Below are 26270 nucleotides of genomic sequence, written 5' to 3'. Positions count from 1 at the left end.
CAAGGGAAAAGCAACAAATAACATACAAGGGAATCCCCATAAAGTTAACAGCTGATCTTTCAGCAGAAACTCTTCAAGCCAGAAGGGAGTGGCAGGACATATTTAAAGTGATGAAAGGGAAAAACCTACAGCCAAGATAACACTACCCAGCAAGGATCTCATTCAGATTTGATGGAGAAATTAAAACCTTTACAGACAAGCAAATCTAAGAGAATTCAGCACCACCAAATAAGCTTTATAAAAAATGCTAAAGGAATTTCTCTAGGTAGGAAACACAAGAGAAGGAAGAGACCTACAATAACAAACCCAAAACAATTAAGAAAATGGTAATAGGAACATATATATCGATAATTACCTTAAATGTAAATGGATTAAATGCTCCAACCAAAAGACATAGACTGGCTGAATGGATACAAAAACAAGACCTGGATATATGCTGTCTAAAAGAGACCCACTTCATGCCTAGGGACACATACAGACTGAAAGTGAGGGGATGGAAAAAGATATTCCATGCAAATGGAAATCAAAAGAAAGCTGGAGTAGCAATTCTCATATCAGACAAAATCGACTTTAAAACAAAGACTATTACAAGAGACAAAGAAGGACACTACATAATGATCAACAGATGAATCCAAGAAGAAGATATAACAATTGTAAATATTTATGCACCCAACATAGGAGCATGACGTCAATACATAAGGCAAATGCTAACAGCCTTAAAAGGGGAAATCGGCAGTAACAGAATAATAGTAGGGGACTTTAACACCCCATTTTCACCAATGGAAAGATCATCCAAATTGAAAATAAATAATGAAACACAAGCTTTAAATGATACATTAAACAAGCTGGACTTAATTGATATTTATAGGACATTCCATCCAAAAACAACAGAATACTCAAGTGCTCATGGAACATTCTCCAGGATATATCATATCTTGGGTCACAAATCAAGCCTTGGTAAAATTAAGAAAATTGAAATCGTATCAAATATCTTTTCCGACCACAACACTATGAGACTAGATATCAATTATAGGAAAAAATCTATAAAATTACAAACACATGAAGACCAAACAATACACTACTAAATAACCAAGAAATCACTGAAGAAATCAAGAGGAAATCAAAAAATACCTAGAAACAAATGAAAATGAAAATACAGTGACTCAAAACCTATGGGATGCAGCAAAATCAGTTCTAAGAGGGAAGTTTATAGCAATACAATCCTACCTCAAGAAATAAGAAAAATCTCTAATAAACAGCCTAATCTTACACCTAAAGCAGCAGTTAGAGAAGCAAGAACAAAAGCAGTCAGAGAAGGAAACAGAGAAGGAAGAACAAAAAATCCCCAAAGTTAGCAAAAGGAAAGAAATCATAAAGATCAGATCAGAAATAAATGAAAAAGAAATGAAGGAAACGATAGCAAAGATCAATAAAACTAAAAGCTGGTTCTTTGAGAAGATAAACAAAATTAATAAACCATTAGCCAGACTCATCGAGAAAAAATGGGAGAAGACTCAAATCAGTAGAATTAGAAAAGAATAAGGAGAAGTAATTACTGACACTGCAGAAATACAAAGGATCATGAGAGATTAGTACAAGCAGCTATATGCCAATAATATGGACAAGTTGGAAGAAATGGACAAATTCTTAGAAAAGCACAACCTTCGTAGACTGAACCAGGAAGAAATAGAAAATATAAACAGACCAAACACAAGCACTGGAATACAGACTGTGATTAAAAATCTTCCAACAAACAAAAGCCCAGGACCAGATGGCTTCACAGGCAAATTCTATCAAACATTTAGATAAGAGCTAACACCTTCCTTTTCAAACTCTTCCAAAATATAGCAGAGGGAGGAACACTCCCAAACTCATTCTATGATGCCACCATCACCCTGATACCAAGACCAGACAAAGATGTCACAAAGAAAGAAAACTACAGGCCAATATCACTGATGAACATAGATGCAACAATCCACAACAAAATACTAGCAAACCGAATCCAACAGCACATTAAAAGGATCATACACCATGATCAAGTGGGGTTTATCCTAGGAAGGCAAGGATTCTTCACTATATGCAAATCAATGTGATAAACCATATTAACAGATTGAAGGAAAAAAGCCATATGATAATCTCAATACATGCAGAAAAAGCTTTTGACAAAATTCAACACCCATTCATGATAAAAACCCTCCAGAAAGTAGACATAGAGGGAACTTACCTCAACATAATAAAGGCCATATATGACAAACCCACAGCCAACATTGTTCTCAATGGTGAAAAACTGAAACCATTTCCACTAAGATCAGGAACAAGACAAGGTTGCCCACTCTCACCACTATTATTCAACATAGTTTTGGAAGTTTTAGCCACAGTGATCAGAGAAGAAAAAGAAATAAAAGGAATCCAAGTCTGAAAAGAAGAGGTAAAACTGTCACTGTTTGCAGGTAACATGATACTATACATAGGGAATCCTAAAGATGCTACCAGAAAACTACTAGAGCTAATCAATGAATTTGGTAAAGTAGCAGGATATAAAATTAATGCACAGAAATCTCTTGCATTCCTATACATTAATGATGAAAAATATGAAAGAGAAATTAAGGAAACACACCCATTCACCATTGCAACATAAAGAATAAAGTACCTAGGATGAAACCTACTTAAGCAGACAAAAGACCTGTATGCAGAAAACTGTAAGACACTGCTGAACGAAATTAAAGATGATACAAACAGGTGGAGAGATATACCATGTTCTTCTATTGGAAGAATCAACATTGTGAAAATGACTATACTACCCAAAGCAATCTACAGATTCAGTGCAATCCCTATCAAACTACCAATGGCATTTTTCACAGAACTAGAACAAAAAATTTCACAATTTGTATGGAAACACAAAAGACCCCGAATAGCCAAAGCAATCTTGAGAAAGAAAAATGGAGCTGGAGCAATCAGGCTTCCTGACTTCAGACTATACTACAAAGCTACAGTAATCAAGACAGTATGGTACTGGCACAAAAACAAAATATAAATTAATGGAACAGGATGGAAACCCCAGAGATAAACCCATGCACATATGGTCACCTTATCTTTGATAAAAGAGGCAAGAATATATGGTGGAGAAAAGACAGCCTCTTCACTAATTGGTGCTGGGAAAACTGGACAGCTACATGTAAAACAATGAACTTACAGCACTCCCTAACACCATACACAAAAAGTAAACTCAAAATGGATTAAAGTCCTAAATATCAGGCCAGACACTGTAAAACTCTTAGAGGAAAACTTAGACAGAACACTCTATGACATAAATCACAGCAAGATCCTTTTTGACCCACCTCTTCGAGAAATGGCAATAAAAATAAACAAATGGGACCTAATGAAACTTAAAAGCTTTTGCATAGCAAAGGAAGCCATAAACAAGACGAAAAGACAGCCCTCAGAATGGGAGAAAATATTTGCAAATGAAGCAACTGACAAACAATTAATCTCCAAAATTTACAAGCAGCTCATGCAGCTCAATTTCAAAAAAACAAACAACCCAATCCGAAAATGGGCAGACGACCTAAATAGACATTTCTCCAAAGAAGATATACAGATTGCCAACAAACACGTGAAAGGATGCTCAACATCACTAATCATTAGAGAAATGCAAATCAAAACTCCCATGAGGTATCACCTCACAGCAGTTAGCATGGCCATCATCAAAAAATCTACAAACAATAAATGCTGGAGAGGGTGTAGAGAAAAGGGAACCCTCTTGCACTGTTGGTGGGAATGTAAATTGAAACATCCACAGTGGAGAACAGTATGGAGGTTACTAAAAAAGTAAAAGTAGAACTACCATATGACCCAGCAATCCCAGTACTGAGCATATACCCTGAGAAAACCATAATTCAGAAAGAGTCATGTACCACAGTTTCATTGCAGCACTATTTACAATAGCTAGGACGTGGAAGCAACCTAAGTGTCCATCGACAGTTGAATGGTTAAAGAGGATGTGGCACATATATACAATGGAATATTACTCAGCCCTAAAAAGAAACGAAATTGAGTTATTTGTAGTGAGGTGGATGGACCTAGAGTCTGTCATACAGAGTGAAGTAATTCAGAAAGAGTAAAACAAATACCATGTGCTAACACATATATATGGAATCTAAAAAAGAAAAAACGAAATGGTTCTGAAGAACCTAGGGGCAGGACAGGAATAAAGATGAGACACAGAGGATGGACTTGAGGACACGGCGAGGGGGAAGGGTAAGCTGGGACGAAGTGAGAGAGTGGCATGGACATATAAACACTACCAAATGTAAAATAGAGAGCTAGTGGGAAGCAGCCGCATAGCACAGGGAGATCAGCTCAGTGCTTTGTGACCACCTAGAGGGGTGGGATAAGGAGGGTGGGAGGGAGACGAAGAAGGAGGAGATATGGGGATATAGGTATATGTATAACTGATTCACTTTGTTATAAAGCAGAAACTAATACGCCATTGTAAAGCAATTATACTCTAATAAAGATGTGAAAATAAATAAATAAATAAAAATATTATTCAGAAAGTAATCAGAGAACTTAATGAAAATATAGGTTTATTAAATTGCTATTTTCCCTTTTTTACTTTGTAAGAAAATTTATTTTTATTTCTAAACCTAATATTTATGGGAAAAAGTTTTAGCAGTCTGCAGATTTTAACATTCTATGTAATTTTCAAATTATTTTGTAAGTTGTTTCTGCGCTATTCTGGGGTATACACAGAGTTTATAATCTGATATGATTTCTAAGCTTACTCTCCTAAAGGATTCCAATAGATGCTGGGTGATCATTTGATATTTTTGGTTGTAACCATAGACTAGAATTTCTTAACACTTGATTTTTTGATGTTTCACGAAACATCCCTTGATCACTTGATGATCATCTTTTATGGACATATCTGATAATTGCACCACTCACTTGGCCCTACTACATACCTGAACTTGTTGCATTGGTAGTGTTCATATGAGTCCTCAAGTAAATCATCAGCTCAGGAAGAAATGTAACTTATACTTTTTTTAATGTGCCTCCTACTGTGTGCAGCAGAATGCTTATAGTGTTTGCTGGTTTATTCCAAGAATGTGTTCAGTTTGTTAAGCAAACTAGGTTTATTAATTTTTATATTTAAATGTACTACAGTTTGTATAGCATACGCATAATGTCTTATCTTCTTGAAACCTCAATTGTCGAGAATTAGACCAGTGATTATTTCATATTTAATTTAAAAAAATACTTGTTCCCTTACCTTCTTGGTTCCTTTTTTATTTCTCTAGGACAGTAAAACAGGAGATTTATTTATGTATGGTTTCTTTTAATATGTTCAAGTTTTATTCTCATTGTTACTTTGAAAGTAGAATATAGACTCCACTGAATTTTGTCAGAGGAGTTAGCTTTAGAAGGTAAATTATTTTAATGTTGAGAAGTTACTTTTAAATTCTACATCATGTTGGAGTTATTTTACTGTGATTACTGTCCTCACTGCCTTACTTCTTTCCTTTTTAAATGTCCTAGCCCAAGCCTGGATCAAAACAAAACAAAGTAGAAAAAACGAACAAAACTACTCTTTTTGGTTTCCTTGAACATAGCTGAGACAGGCTCACATTTTGTTAAAAGCATTACAATAGTAAGAGAATGAATTAAAACAAGTACAGAGAACACAGACTATTTGAAAGTAGTTTATCTTTAGAGTATTAGTCTTCAAACTTTTTTTCTCAGTACTTTCCTATAGGTAAAAAATTTCAAGTAAGCATCCGTAGTATATCATTTATTGATTTATACACTAAATGTGTGTATCACTATATTAATATAGAGCATGTAAGAAAATTTTAATTTTAAAGTTTAAGTCTTATTATTCTGATAGAATTTTAATAATACATCAATAATATTGTAGTGAGAGTAGTATTATTGTGCTTCATTTAAAAAGTTTAATACTTTTTTTTTTTAATATATAAATTTATTTATTTATTTTTGGCTGTGTTGGGTCGTCACTTCTGTGCAAGGGCTTTCTCTAGTTGCGGCGAGCGGGGGCCGCTCTTCATCACGGTGTGCGGGCCTCTCACTATCGAGGCCTCTCTTGTTGCGGAGCACAGGCTCCAGACGCGCAGGCTCAGTAATTGTGGCTCACGGTCCCAGTTGCTCCGCGGCATGTGGGATCTTCCCAGACCAGGGCTCGAACCCATGTCCCCTGCATTGGCAGGCGGATTCTCAACCACTGCACCACCAGGGAAGCCCTAAAAAGTTTAATACTTTAATTATAACAAAGTATTAAACTTTAATTTAGTTTAATACTCTGTTATAATAACAACTTAAAGATTTAATTCTTAATTCAGTTTATTTCAATAGTTAATTTTAATGGCTGACATAACTGAAAAGCCACCTTGCTGAGATTCATCGATCCGAGAGGGGAAATGGCATCATTGATGCACTCAGGACGCTTATTTTTCATTCTCATCCATTTGGAAACTGTCTAGTGCGTTTCCATCTTTCTTATATAAATAAGGTATTCTTTCCATCTTTAATGGAAAGATGTTGCCTTTTTCTTTTAAATAAGTTAGTGGCATCTTTATGTATTATTATTTTTTAGTTAGTGGTATCTTTAATTTGTATGTTTGGCCATGTGTGTTTTACAGGAATCTTTTAAAAGTATATATCCAAATTATGAGGATTAATTTAGTTAAAGGTACATAATATAATTTAGTTAAATGTAGATAACAAAATTTATAAATTTGATTAACTGTATATATGTAAATTGTAATATGCCACAGTTAACTGAAAACAAAGAGAGAAGGGCCCCTGCCAGTTCCTTCCTGTTATTGAACATCTACTCTTCCTTCAGTATATTTAATGTAGTATTATGTGTTTCCTTCTGACATGGGGAAGAGCCTCAGTGTTATTCTACTTTACTAAATATTAACTGTATGTCTTTCTCATTTTTAGATAAAAGTAAATATGAATAAATATTCTCATATTTGTCCCCTACAGAAATGGATGGTCTCATAGTTTTGTGCACCACATTTTTGGAGGACACTGCTATATTGGGATCCTATTATCTGGAAGTTTAGCAAAACCTAGAGAAAGTCTGTCATATGGGGCCCAGGTGGGAGGGTCCCAGGGAGCCAAGTTGAACTGAGAAAAGTATTGGCTAGTGTAAAGTATTGGCTAATGTAGTTCAGGAAATCTTCTGGGGTGGAGAATAGATTAGAGGAGTAAAAACATCATTAGCATCTCCAAATATGCAGGCTTAGGCAGAAAGGCACTGGGATAATGACCAGTAAATGTGGTAATGGAAGAAGTGAGAACCAGGTGAGCTAGGCAGAGCATGAAGGTGAATAGTTCTTGAGGAAGTAAGCCCCATGATACTCTTAAAGCATTTTGTGGCACTTTGGAGCCTATGCAGGCTGTGTAATGATACTACAAGGGCTGGGCAGGTGCAACTACTAACATTGCCTGGTTTTCTCCTAATAGGTGATTCCTTTACAAGAGAAGACACATTTCTAAATTAGAAAGGGCTCTGTGATAGCAAAAGACAAAAACTGTATTCAAATGATTTTAAGTAAAAAAAAAAGGGGGGGGGATATTTATTGATTCTGATAACCAAAATGGTAAGAAAGGCAAATACAGTATAAATCTTTTCTTTGGAATGACTTAGACTCCACACCATGAGAACTCTTGTCTTTTCATGTTGGCTTCTCTTTCTCTTACTGAACATATTTTTTCTTTGACCTAGCCGTGTACATGGCTGTGGTACCTCTGGACTCATGTACTTAACTCTCTCTGATCAGATAGATAGTGATCTGGTCCAGTATTTGTTGAAAAAATACTCGAAGTGGTTTTTGTTTGGCCTGTCATGGCTCATGTGCATACATCTTGGACAATCACTGTGGCCAAGGAAGTTAGGCATTATGATTTGCCCAGTGGTAGCCAGGTTGGGCCATGTGTCCACCTCTGTGTTCAGGGGCATGAGATATGATACCAGAATATGTAGGGATAGCAGAAACATGGTTCCTGGGGATAATTTTTGAGAGTCAGTCAGCTATCCCAATTCATGTCTACTAATTTTTCATTTTATAGTTAGTCACAGCAGCTTTAAAACACAAAATGTTGATTATATAACACTTAGACTAACTCACCTTCACGCATTTCTGTTTCGATAGGAATAAGGTAAATGGATTATGAAGGTATTGCACACATGAATGGAGGGCAGGGTGAAAAAGAATTTAGAAAGACATGGAATGCGTAAGATTGCAGACTTTATGACAGGTTTTCATTTGTTTTGTTTCTCAACCTAGAGTTTATTCAATTGGGGAAAAGGAATTAGGAGGTGTTTTGTTATATACAGTTTTGAAAATACAGTTCTGCTTTGTACAATTTATTAATTTTGCAACTTTGTTTCATTATAAACAATTTTTTAACAGATCATTAGTTATCATAACACAATCTAAAACCTGTCAGTTAATTTTAATTTTCTTTGAGAACATATTGTGATGTTAATAAGTGCATAGAAAGGTTTTCAAATATAAAGTTCTTCTTTGGAAATAAGTAAGTTATTCTAGTTTTTACACAAACTGGCAAGAATTCAGCAAAAGTTCAACCAAATTGTTTTGTATGCAGTCTTCTCCCCCTGCCTCCCTTTTTGCAGTCAGAACAAGATTATAGTTTCCAGATGAAATTCTGAATGTCACATAGTGATGACATATATTTTCCTGGTTGGCTCGGCATGAGATGCAATTTTGCATGCCATGTCACGCTGACTTGCAGAATCCAAAAGCCATTATTTCCCAAGGGGCTTTCAGGAGTGATAGTATCAAATGTAGTTTGTATTTTGATGAAAAGTATCGGGGCATTATTGCAGTTTCTATGGCAATTTGCTTAAAGGTTTATATATTATCCAAACTCCACAAATTTAAAAATAGAATTACTATGTAAAGGTCACTTTTTCTTCACGTTATTTAATTTTATATTGCCAAATAGAGTTGCCAAAAATCATGATCAGTGTAAAATATAGATCGAGAATTAAGAAGGTATAGTAGAAAAACCAGTAGATTAGTGACCAAAAAAACCAGTTTTTGACCCAGTTCCTCTCCCTTTTCAAGCTAACCTCAGACAGCCACATTTTTTATTCATTTATAAAATAGTAATAAGTATACCCAACTATCTCACAGATTTAAGTCTTGTTATAAGACTTAAATAAAGTAAGATATGTGAAAGTTCTATAAAGTGGTAAAATACAATTCAGGTAAAAAGTAAAGATGACATTTTTTTATGTTTGCATTTTAAAGGGAAAGCTATAGCGTTCAAGCAAGGTGAAGCTTATTTTATCTATTAGTTTTTGACACTGCAGTGTAATTTTATTTTTTCTTTTCTTTATTTGATCTTAATCATCCTAAAGCTGCCTTAAAACCCAGTATTTCCATTCATGCCTACATAATAACATGTATTTCACACTGATGATCTTTCTATTTTACATCTGTTTTAACTGGCTTGCTTTATTATACCAGTCTTTTATTTTTTTTTTCTTCTTTTCTTCTTCTTTTTTTAATGGTGTCTCACATTCAGTTGCCTAGACATCTCTGTGTATCTTACAGGCCCCTAAAGCCTAACATGTATCAAATCTGTACAACTCTGTACCTTCCCCTACCACTGTTGACCATGTTGCTCAAGGCCGAAACCCAGGACTCATCCTTAGTGTCTCCTCCTCCTGTCCCTTCTGCCTCCAAGTTATATCTTGAGTCTTTTTGTTTCAATCTGTTTGTATGTGGCTTCCCTAGTCAGAACTGTATAATTTATACACAATAAAGTGTGGTGTCCTAATTAGTCTCACGGGTGTTGTTTCCAGATCATCTCATCATCAATTGTCTAGATGACAGCAAGAGTCATGTTATTAAAAATCTAAATTGGATCATTTTATTCCCTACTTGAAATGCTTTTGTGACTTCCTATTGCACTTAAGATAAAATCCAAACTCCTTACCAAGGCTTACATAGTTTGACCTGACCTAGTCTCTGTTGGGTTCTTCCATTCCATCTTTTGTCATATTTTGTTACATTGATCCTCTTTCATTCCTTCAAACACTGCATGCTTTTTCTTGCTTGGGATCTTTTGCATATTCTGTCTCTGTTTCCATTGCTCTTTTCATAACTATGTACTTTTCATACTCTGAGTTTTTATTTAAATGTTATCCTCTCAGTAAAGGAAGCTTTCCTTTTCAGTCTTTCTAAAATAGGTCTGTGCCACTCCTCAAAGATACCCTACCATAGCACCTCTTTTCTGTCCTCATAATGTTTATCATAGTTTTCCCTTCTCTTTTTTTATGTCTCTTCATCCAGAGTGTATGTCAAGGGCTGTATTTGACTAATATACTTTTGTATTCCCAGAATCTAACAGCTCTTTCTGGCATTGAGCAAACAGTAAATAATTGTTGCATGAATAAATAAATTGTTTTTCTTTTGTTATTTTTATTTAGGGGCTTAATAATCACGTTCCTTAACATTATTTACCTTCTGTCCTTTAATTGATTTAAATTGACGTCCTGTAACTTTTCAAATCTGTTCCCAGATTTCCCAGGGATATTTATTGAATATTTGGGAGAAGGTAGCAGCTTGTGGTACACTTCAGATTGGTACACATAGTCTTTCAGGATATTCCTGCTACATCAGAAATTTACGTATATTTAAAAATATTTAACTATGATAATAGTCCAGGTACAACCTGAGATATTGAGGTAAATTTTTATCTTTAGTCAGATAATCAGTAAGTATAACTTTGAGTTCTTTCAGTGTTCTTAGCTCTGTGCTAAGTACTTTGGGAAATTATGAGATTATAGAGGAAGGGCCAAATCTAATTTGGGGAATTCAGTGACCATTTCTCAGGAAATGGCATTTAAGGTAGAACTAAAACAATAGGTTGATTGTGATAGAAAAGAAGTCATTTTGTTTCAGATCTGGTAACCTTCAAGTTCTTTTCTATATCTTATAATCAATTAATTTTTAATCATCATTATTCTCTGTATTTAAAGTACTTTAATGAACTTTTTAATATACATTACAACATTTAACGTGAACAGTATTCTTGACATTGGACATAATTATTATTAACTTCTGACACTTAGATTAAATTGCTTTCCCAAAGCCATATGGCAGCTGGCACAGCTGAAACCATAAGTTGACTTTAAGTGTGGTACTTTTTGCATGGCATAGAAATGAAGGAATAATATTGTACCAAGTTGGATGATACATGCCTAAGAAGTGATTATTTTAACCAGTAAAGTCTGGGTCTCAAAATTACCTTATTTATTGTTGAAAACAAGAAGTGTAATGGATATCAGAGTACAATCTTAAATGTAGGGTTTATATAGCTCCAGTGAGAATGAACAAATATATTTTCTGAACTATTTGCAGTACCAAGATCCTTAGTAGAAATATACATTTATTATGTATTTGGTAGAAATGGAAGCCATTGCACAAGGTATGAAAAAACAGAAGAGGTATCATAGCATAGTAGTTAAAAAGCCTGGACTTTGGAGTTAGACTGCTTAGTTTCTTATTACTGTTTTGCCGCTTATCAGCTGGGTGACTTAGGATAGGTTACTTAACCTCTCTGTGATCAGTTTCCTTATCTGAAAATGGTGATAATAAGAGTAAATAATAGTGTCTTCCTCATGGAGTTGTTATGAGGTTTAAATTGGTGAATATTTGTAAAGCGCTTATAGCAGTCCCTGGCATGTAGTAGATGTTACAGAAGTTTCGGTTAAATAAAGTATGGCTCAAGATTGGCAGTTTTATGGAGTATACATGTGCTACCTGTAAAATATACATGATTACAGAAAAAAAATTTTTCTCTTTTTAAAAAACAAACTTGTCTTCCTATTGTCTTTTAGATAATATGATGGATTGAAAATTAGTATATCCAGGAATCTAAGAAAAAAAAAAATGGTTCTGAAGAACCTAGGGGCAGGACAGGAATAAAGATGCAGACGCAGAGAATGGGCTTGAGGACACGGGGAGGGGGAAGGGTAAGTTGGGACGAAGTGAGAGAGTGACATGGACATATATACACTACCAAATGTAAAATAGAGAGCTAGTGGGAAGCAGCCACATAGCACAGGGAGATCAGCTTGGTGCTTTGTGACCACCTAGAGGGGTGGGATAGGGAGGGTAGGAGGGAGATGCAAGAGGGAGGAGATATGGGAATATATGTATATGCATAACTGATTCACTTTGTTATAAAGCAGAAACTAAAACACCATTGTAAAGCAATTATACTCCAATAAAGATGTTTAAAAAAAAGAAAATTAGTATATCCAAAATAGTGTGCTTTTACACTTCTAATAGCCAGATCATGCTATTTAATGAGAATTTTAAACTGACTGTGTTTTTCATTGCTTTTTGGAAGCACTTTTAAGCCACATATAGATTTCAGCACCTCCTTTAACTTCTTAAATCATTCTATCAGCAAATTCAGCATTTACAATAAACGTGTGGCTTTTTTGGTTACTAGTGACTTGAAATATTACTTAGCAATCAGGTAATGGTGCCCCATCTGCTTGATAATATTATCATTTATTAGATGGACTTATTTTCAGACTGTGATAACATTATTTATACAACACTAATATTCTGTATCAGTAGATTTTAAAATTTGACCATAAGCAACTTTTGTGGAAACCTTTGGTATCCATGGTTTCAAAGAGTTTTAAAATTTGGTCTTGGGACTCCTCTGGTGGTCCAGTGGTAAAGAATCCGCCTTCCAATGTAGGGGATGTGGGTTCGATCCCTGGTCAGAGAACTAAGATCCCACATGCCGCGGGGCAACTAAGCCCGCATCCTGCAGCTACTGAGCTCGTGCGCCTCAGCGAAGATCCCACGTGCCGAAAACTACAGAGCCCACACTCTCTGGACCCCACGCGCCACAACTAGAGAGAGAAAACCCTGATACCACAACTAGAGAGAAGCCCTCATGCCGCAATGAAGACCCCGCGTGCTGCAGTGAAGACCCAACGCAACCAATAATAAACAAAAAAATTTGTCTGCATTTAAAAAATATATATTTATAGAATTTATTTTCTAGAGCAGTTTTAGGCTCACATTTAAATTGAGGGGAAGGTTCAGAGATTTCTCACATATTCCCTGCCCCTACACATGCATAGTCACCCTCATTATCAAAATCCCCCACCAAGGTGGTACATTGTTATAATTGATGAATTTATATTGATCCATCATTATCACCCAAAGTCCATAGTTTTCATTAGGGTTCACTCATGGTGTTATACGTTCCTTCAGTTTGGACAAATGTATAATAACATGTACCCTCCGTCATAGTGACATACAGAGTAGTTTCACTGCCCTAAAAATTCTCTGTGCTCTGCCTGTTGTTGCTCCTCTGTCCTTCCTAACTACTGTCTCCATAGTTTTGCCTTTTCCAGAATGTCATATATTTGGAATCATACAGTATGCAGCCTTTTCAGATGGGCTTCTTTCACTTAGTAATATGCATTTAACTTTCCTCCATGTGTTTTTATGGCTCATTTCTATTAAGTGATGTGTAATACTCCATTTTCTAGATGTACCACATTTTTTCTAGCAGTTCACCTACCGAAGGACATCTTGGTTGCTTCCAAGTTTTGGCGATTATGAATAAAGCTTCTCTAAACAGCTGTGTGAAGGCTTTTATGTGGTTGATCTACATTTAAATTAGTTAGTTAAATTGGCAGAGTTCTGTAATAAGTTTATGTAGCCATTTTCTTCTCATAACTGCTAAAATATAAAAGAATAACAATGAAGTCCAAGTAAATGGAAAGTAAATTAAAGTGTGTTTTATTTTAAAAATTATAATAGGTAATTCATTGTTGTAAAACATTAATTCTGAAATATACAGTAAAAAGTTAAACACCTCCTCCCCCTTACCCCTCATCAATTCCATTTTATACTGTCCTCAGAGGTAACCTCTGTCAAGGGTTTGTATTTTACCCTTCTATAACTCTTTCTATGTATGAGATAGACAAATACATGCTCAAACTCACATACTGTTTTAAAAACATATTTGGATTATACTACACACATATATATATATATATTTTTTCACTTCATAAGATATCAAAAATATGATTTCTGTCATATGTTTAACTGTTCCTCATTTTTAAATGATTGAATTACCATCCTTATGACAGGTATTTCAAAGTTAATTTAACCATTTCCTTTTTGATGGACAGATAAGTTGCTTAGCACTTTCTTTCTCCCCTTACCCCTCCCTCCCTCCCTCTGTTTCGCTATTTCAAATAATACTGCTGATACTAAACATTTTTATAAATTGTTGGTATGCATGTCTCATATGTTTTAGTATTTCTGTAGCATAGGGTCTTAGAAATGAGATTATTTTTTATAAAAACTTGCATGTTTAAATTTTGATAAATACAAAATGTCCTGTCTTGTAATTCCACTCTGTGGACTATACTTATTTATATTCCCTGTATACGAAACATTCTAACAAGGAGCTTAGATAATGTCAGATTTTTAAAAATACAAACTAACTCTTTAAAATGTTTGCCAAATGACAGTTGAAAAGGATATCTGTTTGTTGCCTTAATTTTTCATTGTTAGCAAAGTTGAGCTTCTCTTAATAAGTTTATTGGCTAAATTATATTTTTCTATGAATTATCTGTTCATATTCTTTTCCATTTTTTGTTGTTGTTTATCCACATGCTACTTGGATATCTTCATCTGAACATGTAATGAAAACCTCAACATGACCGTTCTAAAACTAAATTTCTTTTCCTCTTGATTCTCCTCCCGTGCAGCTCCATTCTTCCGTTTGATCAGATGTACAGCCTTGGCGGCGTCCTTGGTTTGCTTTTCTCTCTTACTGAACTTCTAGTCCATCAGTAAATCGTGTTGGCTGTATCTTGGAAATGGATACAGGAATTCACTGTTTCTTCCTACCTCCATTGCTACTACCATCTCTCACAACTTGTCTTCCTGTTTTAATACTTGATCTATGTAGACAGTTTTCTGCACAGTAGCTAGAGAAATTCTCTCAAAATATGTCCATTAATTTCATGAATGTATTTAGAATCCATCTTCATATTCTGGCTCCCTCGAAGTAAACCCAGCCTCCTTACCATGGCCTATGTAAGCCCTGTATGGTTTGGTCTCTGTTGATAGCTCTGACCTTGTCTCCCACTTCTCTCTTACTCTGTTCTAGCCATCCTTGCTTTTATACTGTTGCTTGAAAATCCTAAGTACACTCCCATCCTGGGCCTTCACATTGTTGTTCCATCTGCCTAGAATGCTCTGCTTCCAGCTCCATGGGTCTCTCTCAAACTGTTTTTGTTTCTTTTAAACAAACATTTTTTGAATTTCTAATATGTATAATGTGGTAGACTGTGGGATTATGAGAATAAAAGGTTTATGCTCCATGCCGTTAAGATATTGTAAATCTGCAAATATGTGACCCAAATTGAGAGGAGGGGGAAAGTATGCCTAGATACAGCAATTGTCATTCTCATAGTGGTGATATGGTAGCAGTTACTTTGGAGACCGTCCTATGATCATCAAACTTAACTTAGTAAAAGTCTTGAAAAGCAAGATCTGATTTATTTATTTTATGGTATTTAAAATAACACCTATAAATTATATGTTTGCATTAACTTAAAATATATAAATACATATGGATCTGTCCAGATATAATATATTGTTATAAATAATTATTTAACTTCTGAAATTTACATTATAAAAATTGTCAAAGTTCTCTAAGTTCTTTATTTTAGATGAACAAAATTTTTCATAACATATAACTGCCTTTTATGTGATCAATGCTTCTTTTGGTTACCATCAAAAAAAAAGAAAAAAAGAAAAAAAATGGAGAGATACTATGAGTAAGCTTTTGTTATCAGGAAAATTCACATACGGGAAGATACATTTTGTATCAATTTTGGATGAAGCAAGTGCTTTGTAGTTGAATTTTCTTTTTCATCAAGTAAGATTTTTATTGATGTATTAACTTCATGCTGAGAAACGAACAGATTGTTAGGTTACAGTTTAATAAATTTTCACAATGTAAACACATCCATGTATTAAAAAAATAGAACATTACCATTGCTCCACAAACCTACCTCCCAATTATCAATCCCTGACAAGAGTCATCAACACTCTCTTGAGTTTTAACAGATTAGGTTTGCTTGGTATTGAATAATTGTAAAAATCAGTAATTCTTTAAGATAAAATGATCTAATATGATATTTTATAATCTCATATAGAAGTTTTAATTTTAAACAAGGAAAGAAATAATATTGGAAGTGTTTTCTGTATGTTTATGTGAAACTATAAGGTACATTTATGTTAAATAACTCTAGCTATTCTTATTCTTAGAATCCAGACCATTGTCAGTTCCTGTGAAAGCCATGCTGAATATAGCTGAAGGCTGTAGAAGTCCTGAAGAAAGAATGAAAGAGTTTATTGGAGTAGTATGGAATGCAGTAAAGGGTCTCACACTGCAGGTAAAATGAAAGTTAGAATATCATGGTTTTAATTTTTATGATTCTTTTTAATTTTTAGTACCTTTAATATTGGTAAAAATTTTCTCACTGGTGACACTCATGTATACCATCTCATTTTCATAATTTAAATGAAAACTATTGGTGCACTTTGCATATTATTAATAAAATGATATGAAACACATGCTCTTCCTGATAAAGTTATAAAATTACACAAATTTTGAAATGTTATTTGAATTAAAAAAAATAATTCATTTTACTTTTTGTTTCTTTTAAGCATTATTTGAAATATTTTAAATGGTCAATATACCAATAACATTCTTATCTCAGTACTGAAATAAAAAACTTAGTTGGAATTAAAATGAAAGGGTTATCTAATTATTTTTCCTACCTAATTACAAACCAAATATGAAAATGATAATTGTAACTATCTATTTTATTGTTATTAAATTTTCTTCTCACTTATTTTCACTTTTAAGTACACATAATTTAATCTTACTGAATTACACTTCTTCCAGATCATGTTTTAACTTATGAAAATACACAATTAAATGCTTATCTCATTTCGTAGGAATTAGGTAAGGGTAACTCAACAGTTTTTCAGTTTTTGTATAGATTTTTTTCCTCTTTGAAATGAGATATGAAAGACTGATAACAGAGGCATCTTTATAGAATTTTATGTGTACCAGACAGTAATATCTAAGTACTGGGGCCTTTCATTTCTGTTTAAGATGTAGAAAATTGCAAAAGAATGTTGCTCCCACCTTATGAACAAGAAAGAACAAGGTAGATGATCTCTAAAATTAAACCAGGATGCTTCACCCACCTAAACTGCAAGATAATAAATATGTGCTGTTTTTAGCTGCTACATTTGTGGTAATTTGTTATGCAGTATAGAAAAGTGATACAAACACCTATGCATAGCTATAATATAGTCTGATTACTATAACAAAACCTTATTAAATCACTTTTTAGAAATATATCTAAAAACATCTCCAGTTCCCTAATATCATCATGTAAATATGATTACAGTTGATCCTTGAACAACATGGGCTTGAACAGTGCAGATCCACTTATATGTGGATTTTTTTCAATACTTCAGTACTACATGGTCCGTGGTTGGTTGAACCCGTGGATTCAGAACAGTGAATACAAAGGGTGGACTGTAAAGTTATATCTGGATTTTCTGCTGCGAGGGTTCAGTGACCCTAATCCTTGTTTTGTTCAAGGGTCATCTGTATTTGAAATACTATTTAATACAAGAGCCAGTAACCTGGGTTTTGACAATCTTTTACAGCCTCTCTTTTCTGAGCATGCTGCTTATATAAAATTAAGAGAAGAGGGGGGAGAGAGAAAGTGTTTTTGTCATTCTTTTGTTGTTGACTTTTTCACAGACATCAGCTATGTCTTACCAATCTCTGCCAGCATGGGGCCTTTGCTGTTAATATTATCCTAATAACTCCTCGTGTTGACTTACCTGTGTTCCTCCTCTAGAGGTTCCTTTGATGCATTGGTGGCGTGAGATAGGAAGGTGAGACAACATGAATGCAGGAAACATTTAGTGCCTTTACATTGTTTGCGATTGATTGTAGAAGCAGAAAACAGACAGTGTTCTTAAGATATTGCTGAACATTTATATTCAATGTTACTTTCTTTAATCTATAATAAAGACTATCTCCTTATGATCTCTTCCATTGTATATCACTAAGTCCTTGTATAAACATTTACCCATGCCACATGATAGAGCTAACTAGACCATGTGTGGTTTTGCTCCTGGTAACTATTTATATTTATTCACTTAATTATATGTAGCTTCTCTTATGATAAGATCTTTAATCTCAAGGGACATATATTACTGATGGGAATGAGGATGGTACATGGGCAACTGTATCTCAGTTTTATTCTTTTTCTCAATTTGGTCAACCTCAATCTGCATTCTTAGCTTACTCCAGTCTGTGGTCATAAAAAAATAAACTTAAGAAGTCTTTCTTATTTCTTGTGTTTCTACATAATGCCTTACTGACCTTTATGTGGTCCTCTAATTGCACTGTTTTAACACATTCTGTTTCTACTATTTAAATCACCAATAAAATAAATGTTTTTTCCCTGATGAGTAATACCCATCCTCTTGTTATGTATTATTTTGTAATCTTCTAGAGAGAGTAATCTATGGTGTATTTAGTAGTCAATAAATGTAAATGCTAAAGTGATTAGTAAGTTAAGAAGACGAGTAACTACTTTGAGCACATATTTCTACTATAATTATTATATAAATAAATAACAGTGAACTCATCTGATTATAGTTCAATCTGAGGTTCTAAATTATAGTTTGACACAAATAATATTTCATGGAAGAAAGGAATCCAAATATTATTAGATCTCTTTCTAGCACTTTACCTTACATGTCATTTTTTTCGTTAGCACTGTACTTTAAGCCAGTTGTATTCAGAAGTTAGTTGTATTTTGATTTCATTAAACTGGGACCAAAAACTGTGGTAGGAAAGGTATGTTTTCTTTGTGTCTTTTCTGAGACTTATTTAGTGTGTAATAGATTTTCATGGACATATCTCTTAAATTTTGATGTCTATGCTACTACAAAAATTTGCTTTCTTTTGACTCTCATCTACAGCTTTCTTTTCCTGGCAACACAGCTCCTTTCTTTTTTTGCTCAGTTTTCTTCCTCTATTCTAGTGAAAGTGCTTTGATACCAAAATAAGCTTATATAGTATTCATTTCATATGTATGAAATATGTATATGCAATATATATATATAGAAATAGAAGTTCTACTATAGTGGGACTGTAACAGATCTCTTGGACTTTATGTGTCTTTTTAATATTAATTATCTTGTACTTTCCTCAGAAATGTAGCTCTGGAGTTGATAAAGAGGTGGAATATAATTTGAGGATTGGCTCCAAGGCCCTATTGCTCTTTAATATGTCCTACTTCACTTTATGAAAGTTCTTATATCCTTTCTGTTAAACATTGTATTTCCCAAAAATTTCTGTTGGAATATAAGTATTTACTTAACGATCATAAGCATGTTAACCTTTTAGTACCCTAGTATAAACTTGTTTATTTTTTAAAACAGCTAGTTGCCTAGTAATACATTATAGAATGCTCTTTCCCTCCATTTTTCTTTCATTCATTCTCACATTCAGCACTTAACATTTATTATAGATCATGCTAGATGCTGAGGAGACAAAAGAAATATAACAGTTCTGTTGGTCTAGCAGTATAAAGGCAAAGAACCATTCTATGAAGCATTTTGTGGGGAGTGTCTCTTAGATCCCTTAGAAAACTCTTATGATCCAAAAGAAAAATGGAGATGTCAAGGTAAATGTCATTTACTGAAAGGATACCTAGGGCATGCTCTGCCAGGTTCATGGTGAATTTGGATACTCTCTCAGATTAGTATTTATTGATTTATAGAATTAGATGACTTTATAGCATTCTCCAGAATATAATAGCTATAAAGAATATATAGCTGTTTGAAGTTTACTTTGGTTCTAAATATTATTTCATGATGATAAAAGTAATTGTATCCAAAATAACCTCATTCCCTTTACCCATTCCATTAAAAAAAAATGGACTAATTTAGTGTAATTACCCATTTTTGATATCGTTTTGAGAAGTCGTTGTAACAGGGACTAAGAAAGCTAGTGTTAGGTTACCTGATAATTTGACGGCTCTAGGAAAATCTTCCAATTTAAGATTCCAAGCAATATGAGATTGTTATGATATTTGTAAGCCAATAAGTAAACACATGAATATTCCACAACATAAGGTATTCTGGCGAACATCCTCCTCTGCCCAGGATGAAGTAACAGGGACCAGATTTATCTTGCTGCCTGAAACAACCAAAAAATGGATAAAATATATTAAACAATGGTTTCAAAACGCTAGATGATAGGGAAAGTTAGACAGCAAACCCTGAGAGACTTAAGGTAAAGTCACCAGAACCTAGTGACTTAATGGATTTGGAGAATAAGAGAAAGGAGGGAGTCTTAATTGGCATTCCAGGTTCTGATCTGGGTACATAGTGATGCCATTACATGATAGGAGAAGCAGCTTTTCAAGGTTAGCAGCAAATTGGGAGTTTGAATTTACACATGTATTTGAAATGCCTGTGAGATATCCAGGTATCTCTTAGACTGAATATTCATATCTGGAGTTTAAGGAAGAAATATAATTTTGGAAATCATCTACAGATGGTTATAACTAGGAGAATTCAGAAAAGTATGTTAAGTTGAAAGAGCAGTGGGCCAAGCAAATACCATTTCCAAAGTAGTCAGTATAAGAGAAAGTATCCTTGAAGCAAACCCTAAAGGAATCATCAGAAATATAGAAGGAAAGGTCAGAGAGTTCAAGGAAGCCAAGGATGTATAGAATTTCAAGGAGCCATTGTTCAGCACTATCAGATTCTGGATGTTAACTCTGGGCTTAACTTTGTTTATCTGTAATATGAAATGGCTAGATTAAGTAATGTTTAAGATATTTCCAATTCTAATGTTCTTATGTAATTCTTTTGGTTCTTTTGCTTGTTTTGTAATGATGCAGTGCCTTCATTAGCTTTATCACGAACAATGAACTTAATCTTTTATGTCATTATGGATTAGTTATAAGATACTGATGTTGCTCTTTTTTTTCCTTCTTTCTTTTTTTTTTATTTTTTATTTTGGCTAAATACACATGTAACATTTACCTTAACCATTTTTTTAAGTGTACAGTTTAGTCTGTTGTTCATCAGTTGACTAAGCTTATTGTGTATAAATTAACATTTAATTATGGGAGTACTAAATTATATATATTTGTATAGATTATTTTGAAAATGATCAAGGCACCTTGCTTGCCTCACTCCTAGTCCCAGGCCTGTATTATACATTTCCGAATGTTAATATAGTCTGAAAAAGTTCAAAGATAAAACTAGATTCTGATTCAGTGATCAAAATCTAGGCCCTAAAATTGAGTTTTTTAAAAAGTTGTGTCCATTGTCCAAGACGTTTTATGAGCCAAAGTATAAAAAAGAAAACCCTGAAGTTGTCATCAGATTAAACAAAACATCATAACTTAAAGCCATCGAAGGATTATTCTTTTAATGAAAGTTTGAGCAAGTAAATGTGCTTGGAATCAGAGTTTCTGGAAAGTTGATTTTGGAGCCAAAGTTGATATTTGCTAAGTCCATGAACTTTTTTACTTATTTTAGAAAGACGTACATTGCATTAAGACATCAACAATATTTGTGATAACCTATTTGTTTTTCAGTGGGAAAAAGAACTTGCATACTTAATTGTTACTGGATTGTTTTATAGTGCTAAATGTAGTGCTGAACAATTTTTTAATATGAATTTGGTTTGGGGGGGGTCCTTTTCACCACAGATTAGCATAAACTCATTGTTTTTGCAATTTTTCTCCGTCTGCTCATCAGCAAAGCTCCTGTCTATTACATTTTTTATTCCAGAACCACATAATTGGCAATGGCAAGCGGTTGACAAAATAGAAGTACTCTGGCCTAGAATTCACTAATAAAGGAGAACATTACCCTGGTTTTTGCCAAACTCAAGTCTTTTTGTCTTTTACATTGAAGATCGTGTTGCTGTCCTATGGCATTTCCTGGGTGTTTTTATTTAGTTTCTGAAGTCTTCTGACTGTGGACAGTATAGTGTAATGGACACTTTATTTTCCATACAAAGCATCCTGATCTCCTTCTTTTTGCTAATAACCTTTTATTCCTTTTAGGGAATGACTTTCCACGTTCTGTGAGATTTTGGTGAGAATGTCAAAGTTTCTCAAGCACCATAAGCCAGTTAAGCTAGAGCAATTGAATTTTTTCTCCCAGAAAGTTATATATAGCGTATGACCAGTGATGCAGTTATTGCATGATACACTTAATGTTCTCAAGTCCAGTGAACTTCCTGGCTTATCTCCAGGATGAGATAAGACATTTTAGGCTAGACACATCAGTTGTCAATCACATTAATTATGAAAGTAATTATTTACATTTAATACTTAAAATTTGCACACAGGGCTATATTTTTATTTATAGGCATTGAGAAAGTGACAGCAGTTGCCTGGTAGTTTGTTAGAAAGAGGAAGTCTGGAATACAAATCTAGGAATTTTTTTCATGTCTTCCCTTGACAAGTATCTATGGGAAAAGTGTGGAGATTTGTAACACTCACTGTGGAAAAGAAGACAAGGTGCACTTTTGAGGTTTTTAACTAATGCCCTAAATTGTGTATATTTAGATTTCTACGAAATGGGAAGATATCCCAAATATTTTCATAATGTATTGAGAGTTTATAGAATAAGAAAACAATTTGGGCTGTAGCTTATTTATGTTTCATAGTGCAGATATAATACTACTTACTTTGTTGGCCTCTGTATGCATAGATAGCTAAACCATAAGCAACAGCATTTTAAAATAAAAGGATTGTGAACATCTTTTATAAATCCATGAGAATTAATATATGGATCTAGTGTATAGTAGATATTTAGTGTATGTTCATTGGCTTTGTTTATTTAGCGAACATTTCGGCGGCAGTTAATATGTTACATCTTTATATCAAAGCTGATTTCCCCCCTTTACAGATGAAGAAACTGAAGTCATGGAGAGACTAAATAACTTGTCAAAGGTTCCACAGCTGGAGATGAACCCATCTGGCTGACAAGTCAATTTTATTAATTACTAGGTGTCTCTGTGAAATGAAATGATGAACAACATGCATTAAACAATTATTTTAATTAACATCAATATCTGGTGCTAATAAAAATAATTGTGTTCACTTATTTAACAATTATTTAATACCTAGTATATGCTAGGTGCTGTACTATGAACTGAGACTGTAGCATGAACAAAATAAGCACAGTGTCTGACACTATAGACTTTATTATGCTCTAGTGAAAATTATGTAAGGCTATTAGTATTTTAAAATCCTCTTGTTTCAGGTTTCTTAAATGCTGGGACTATGTCTTTTGTCTCTGTTTTCCTGACTTCCAGCTCAGTTAATGGTGGATGTTAAAGAATGCATGAATAAAAGAAAGAAAAAGTGAATGAAAATACAACTTGCAATGTTTCTTCACTTTTATTTTTTACTTGAAACTGTTTCCTGAGGAGTAAAATACATTCATGCAGAGAACATTTCATTCTGTAGAAATTTTCTAACTATAATTATCACTAAAGTTTCAAGGGTTTTTTTTTTTTGAATAAATTTATTTATTTATTTATTTATGGCTGCGTTAGGTCTTCGTTGCTGTGCACGGGCTTTCTCTACTTGTGGTGAGCGGGGGCTACTCTTTGTTGCGGTGTGCAGACTTCTCATTGCGGTGGCTTCTCTTGTTGTGGAGCATTGGCTCTAGGTGTGTGGGCTTCAGTAGTTGTGGCATGCGGGCTCAGTAGTTGTGGCTCGCGGGCTCTAGAGCGCAGGCTCAGTAGTTGTGGCGCACAGGCTTAGTTGCTCCGCAGCATGTGGTATCTTCCCGGACCAGAAATCGAACCTATGTCCCCTGCATAGGCAGGCGGATTCTTAACCACTGTGCCACGAGGGAAGTCCAAGTTTCAAGTTTTGAAGAAAGGAAAACATGTTATTTGGGAAATAGGAGCATTATTTAAAAGGGCAGAAAATATGGTGTGACATTTTAAAACATTTATATAAAGTTATTCATATAATGGACAGTGGACTAATTAAAATGCTTATATTAGGTTAATGTGTAAATGAAACCTGTCTTAGTCTCTTCTTTTTAACTGAGTTATGGTCACAGTTATAGAGCACACAAATTAGAAAAATCAAAGTTTACCAAATCTTACTTATGGAGGATGGGGGTACAAATGGCATATATCTTTTCAAACAGCACTTGAAACTTCAGAAAAAACAGAACTTGGAACTTAAGAAAAAATGCATGACAATCATTTCATTTATTAAAATAATACCGAATAATTTCTACTTTATTGGTTTATCCTCGGCATATGATACTTAGATATGTAGCCCTTGACCTAATAGGAATCAAAATAGAGGTGGTTCTACTTCAAGAATTTGTAATAATCCCTTCACTTTAACACATGAATGTGTTCAATATTGGCAAAAGAACATGTTGCTACCAAAACTGAAATAAGATCCTTGAAACAGAAAGGATGTTGCCATGGAAAAATGAAGTAACACTCAGTGCAGCTGTGATGCATTAATGAATAGGATATTTTTTTAAAAGATCATTTGTGTTTGGTGTGGCTCAGAGGGTCCCAACCAGATGGTTTCCATGAACATGATCTGACCCCCGGTTTGAGGACTTCTTACTGGCAGATTACTTCATTTTCTTTCCCTTGGATTGTCAGATCCTTACATTAATACAAAATTTACTGCTGCAGATTTGTATTCACTTATATAAATCACTCAACATTTTACATTAAAACCACAATTTTAGACATACAGTTTAACAGTTATTTTAAAAGTGTAAAAAGATTTATGTGATAGCTTTAGTATACATAATAGATGTAACATTATAATAAGTTTGAACAATTTGGATTATGTATATGTTTTAGTTCTTATCATTAAAAGAATCCCCACAATATACATCATTTTTTAGAAAGTTTATTTTTTACAGTTGTTATGTATGTCAGGCTAACATACTGTTGATTCTGTATGCATTGCTCGGGTTGTTTTAATTTGATTAAATAATTTATTTCCAAATTAGTGGAAATTTGGAATATATTGTGATTTTGGCACAATTTAAATTTGTTTCTCAGGACATCTATGTATAAATCTGTGTACGGCGGCATATTAAACTAATTATCTCACATTGTTGGAAGCATTTTTCAACATAGCATCAATATCTAACACAGGGACTTCCCTGGTGGTCCAGTGGCTAAGCCTCCGTACTCCCAATGCAAGGGGCCCAGGTTTGATTGCTGGTCAGGGAACTAGATCCCATGTGCCGCAACTAAGAGTTCGTATGCCGCAACTAAAAGATATCACATGCTGCAATGAAGATCCCGCGTGCCACAATGAAGATCCCACGTGCCGCAACTAAGACCCGGCACAGCCAAATAAATTAAATAAATAAATAAATATTTTAAAAAATCTAACATAAAGTGTTAAACACTGACCCTTCATTGTTTGACCTTAAAACCATAATTAATATAGGAGAATATGCTGTCAGTGTGCCACTTTAACTTGTGCACTTTAACATCACTAATGCATTGTTCTATATTTTAAAACATAAATGTAATACATCTGAGACAATATTCACTTCTATTTCAGAAGTTAACAATGTTGTGATCTTAAATCGACAATGAACTACTTAACCATATACATGCTTAAATTATCTAAGCTACAAGATAAAATTCTAAAATTAAAAAAATCTCATACTTCATGAACCAACGTACTTTTTTTTTTGCAAAATTTTACTTATATTTTTCTTCACTGAGTTCATCAGTTTGTCCATGCACAGAAATATTGACGGGAAGATGAGTAAGTGTACTTAATTTGTAAGACTGGCAAATTATTTATCATATCAAGGAATTCCAGTGCTGTTACATATCATGCTCTCACTAAGGAATATATTAACCCCAAGAGAAGGTATATTACTTTATTCTTAGTTATGTTTTATAAAATATGATGTCTTTGTTATTTTAAGTTGCTAGACTATCCAAACATTTTTCAAGCAAACAAATTTTAGTTTTTATTAGATAATACCTTTGTAAGCCAAATATTTTATAGAAAATTAAAGGTTTTATTTTGTATTTTCTTAAAAATAATTTAAGTA

At 33.9% G+C, this 26270-nt stretch overlaps 1 protein-coding gene across 2 annotated transcripts in view; it reads left to right on the top strand.

The window, feature by feature from the left end:
• Window positions 1–26270, top strand: part of VPS13B (vacuolar protein sorting 13 homolog B) — a 775748-nt gene that overhangs the window by 337020 nt on the left and 412458 nt on the right. For both annotated transcript variants that reach the window (XM_036830846.1, XM_036830848.1), the window contains exon 22: window positions 16389–16516. In XM_036830846.1, coding sequence (XP_036686741.1) covers window positions 16389–16516 — 128 coding nt within the window. The remainder of the gene's footprint in view (window positions 1–16388; window positions 16517–26270) is intronic.

The sequence above is a fragment of the Balaenoptera musculus genome, chromosome 17 (genome assembly GCF_009873245.2).
Source record: "Balaenoptera musculus isolate JJ_BM4_2016_0621 chromosome 17, mBalMus1.pri.v3, whole genome shotgun sequence".
NCBI classification, from domain to species: Eukaryota; Metazoa; Chordata; class Mammalia; order Artiodactyla; family Balaenopteridae; genus Balaenoptera; species Balaenoptera musculus.
Note: the sequence above shows the minus strand (reverse complement) of the source record. Positions and strands in the feature narration are given on the sequence as shown.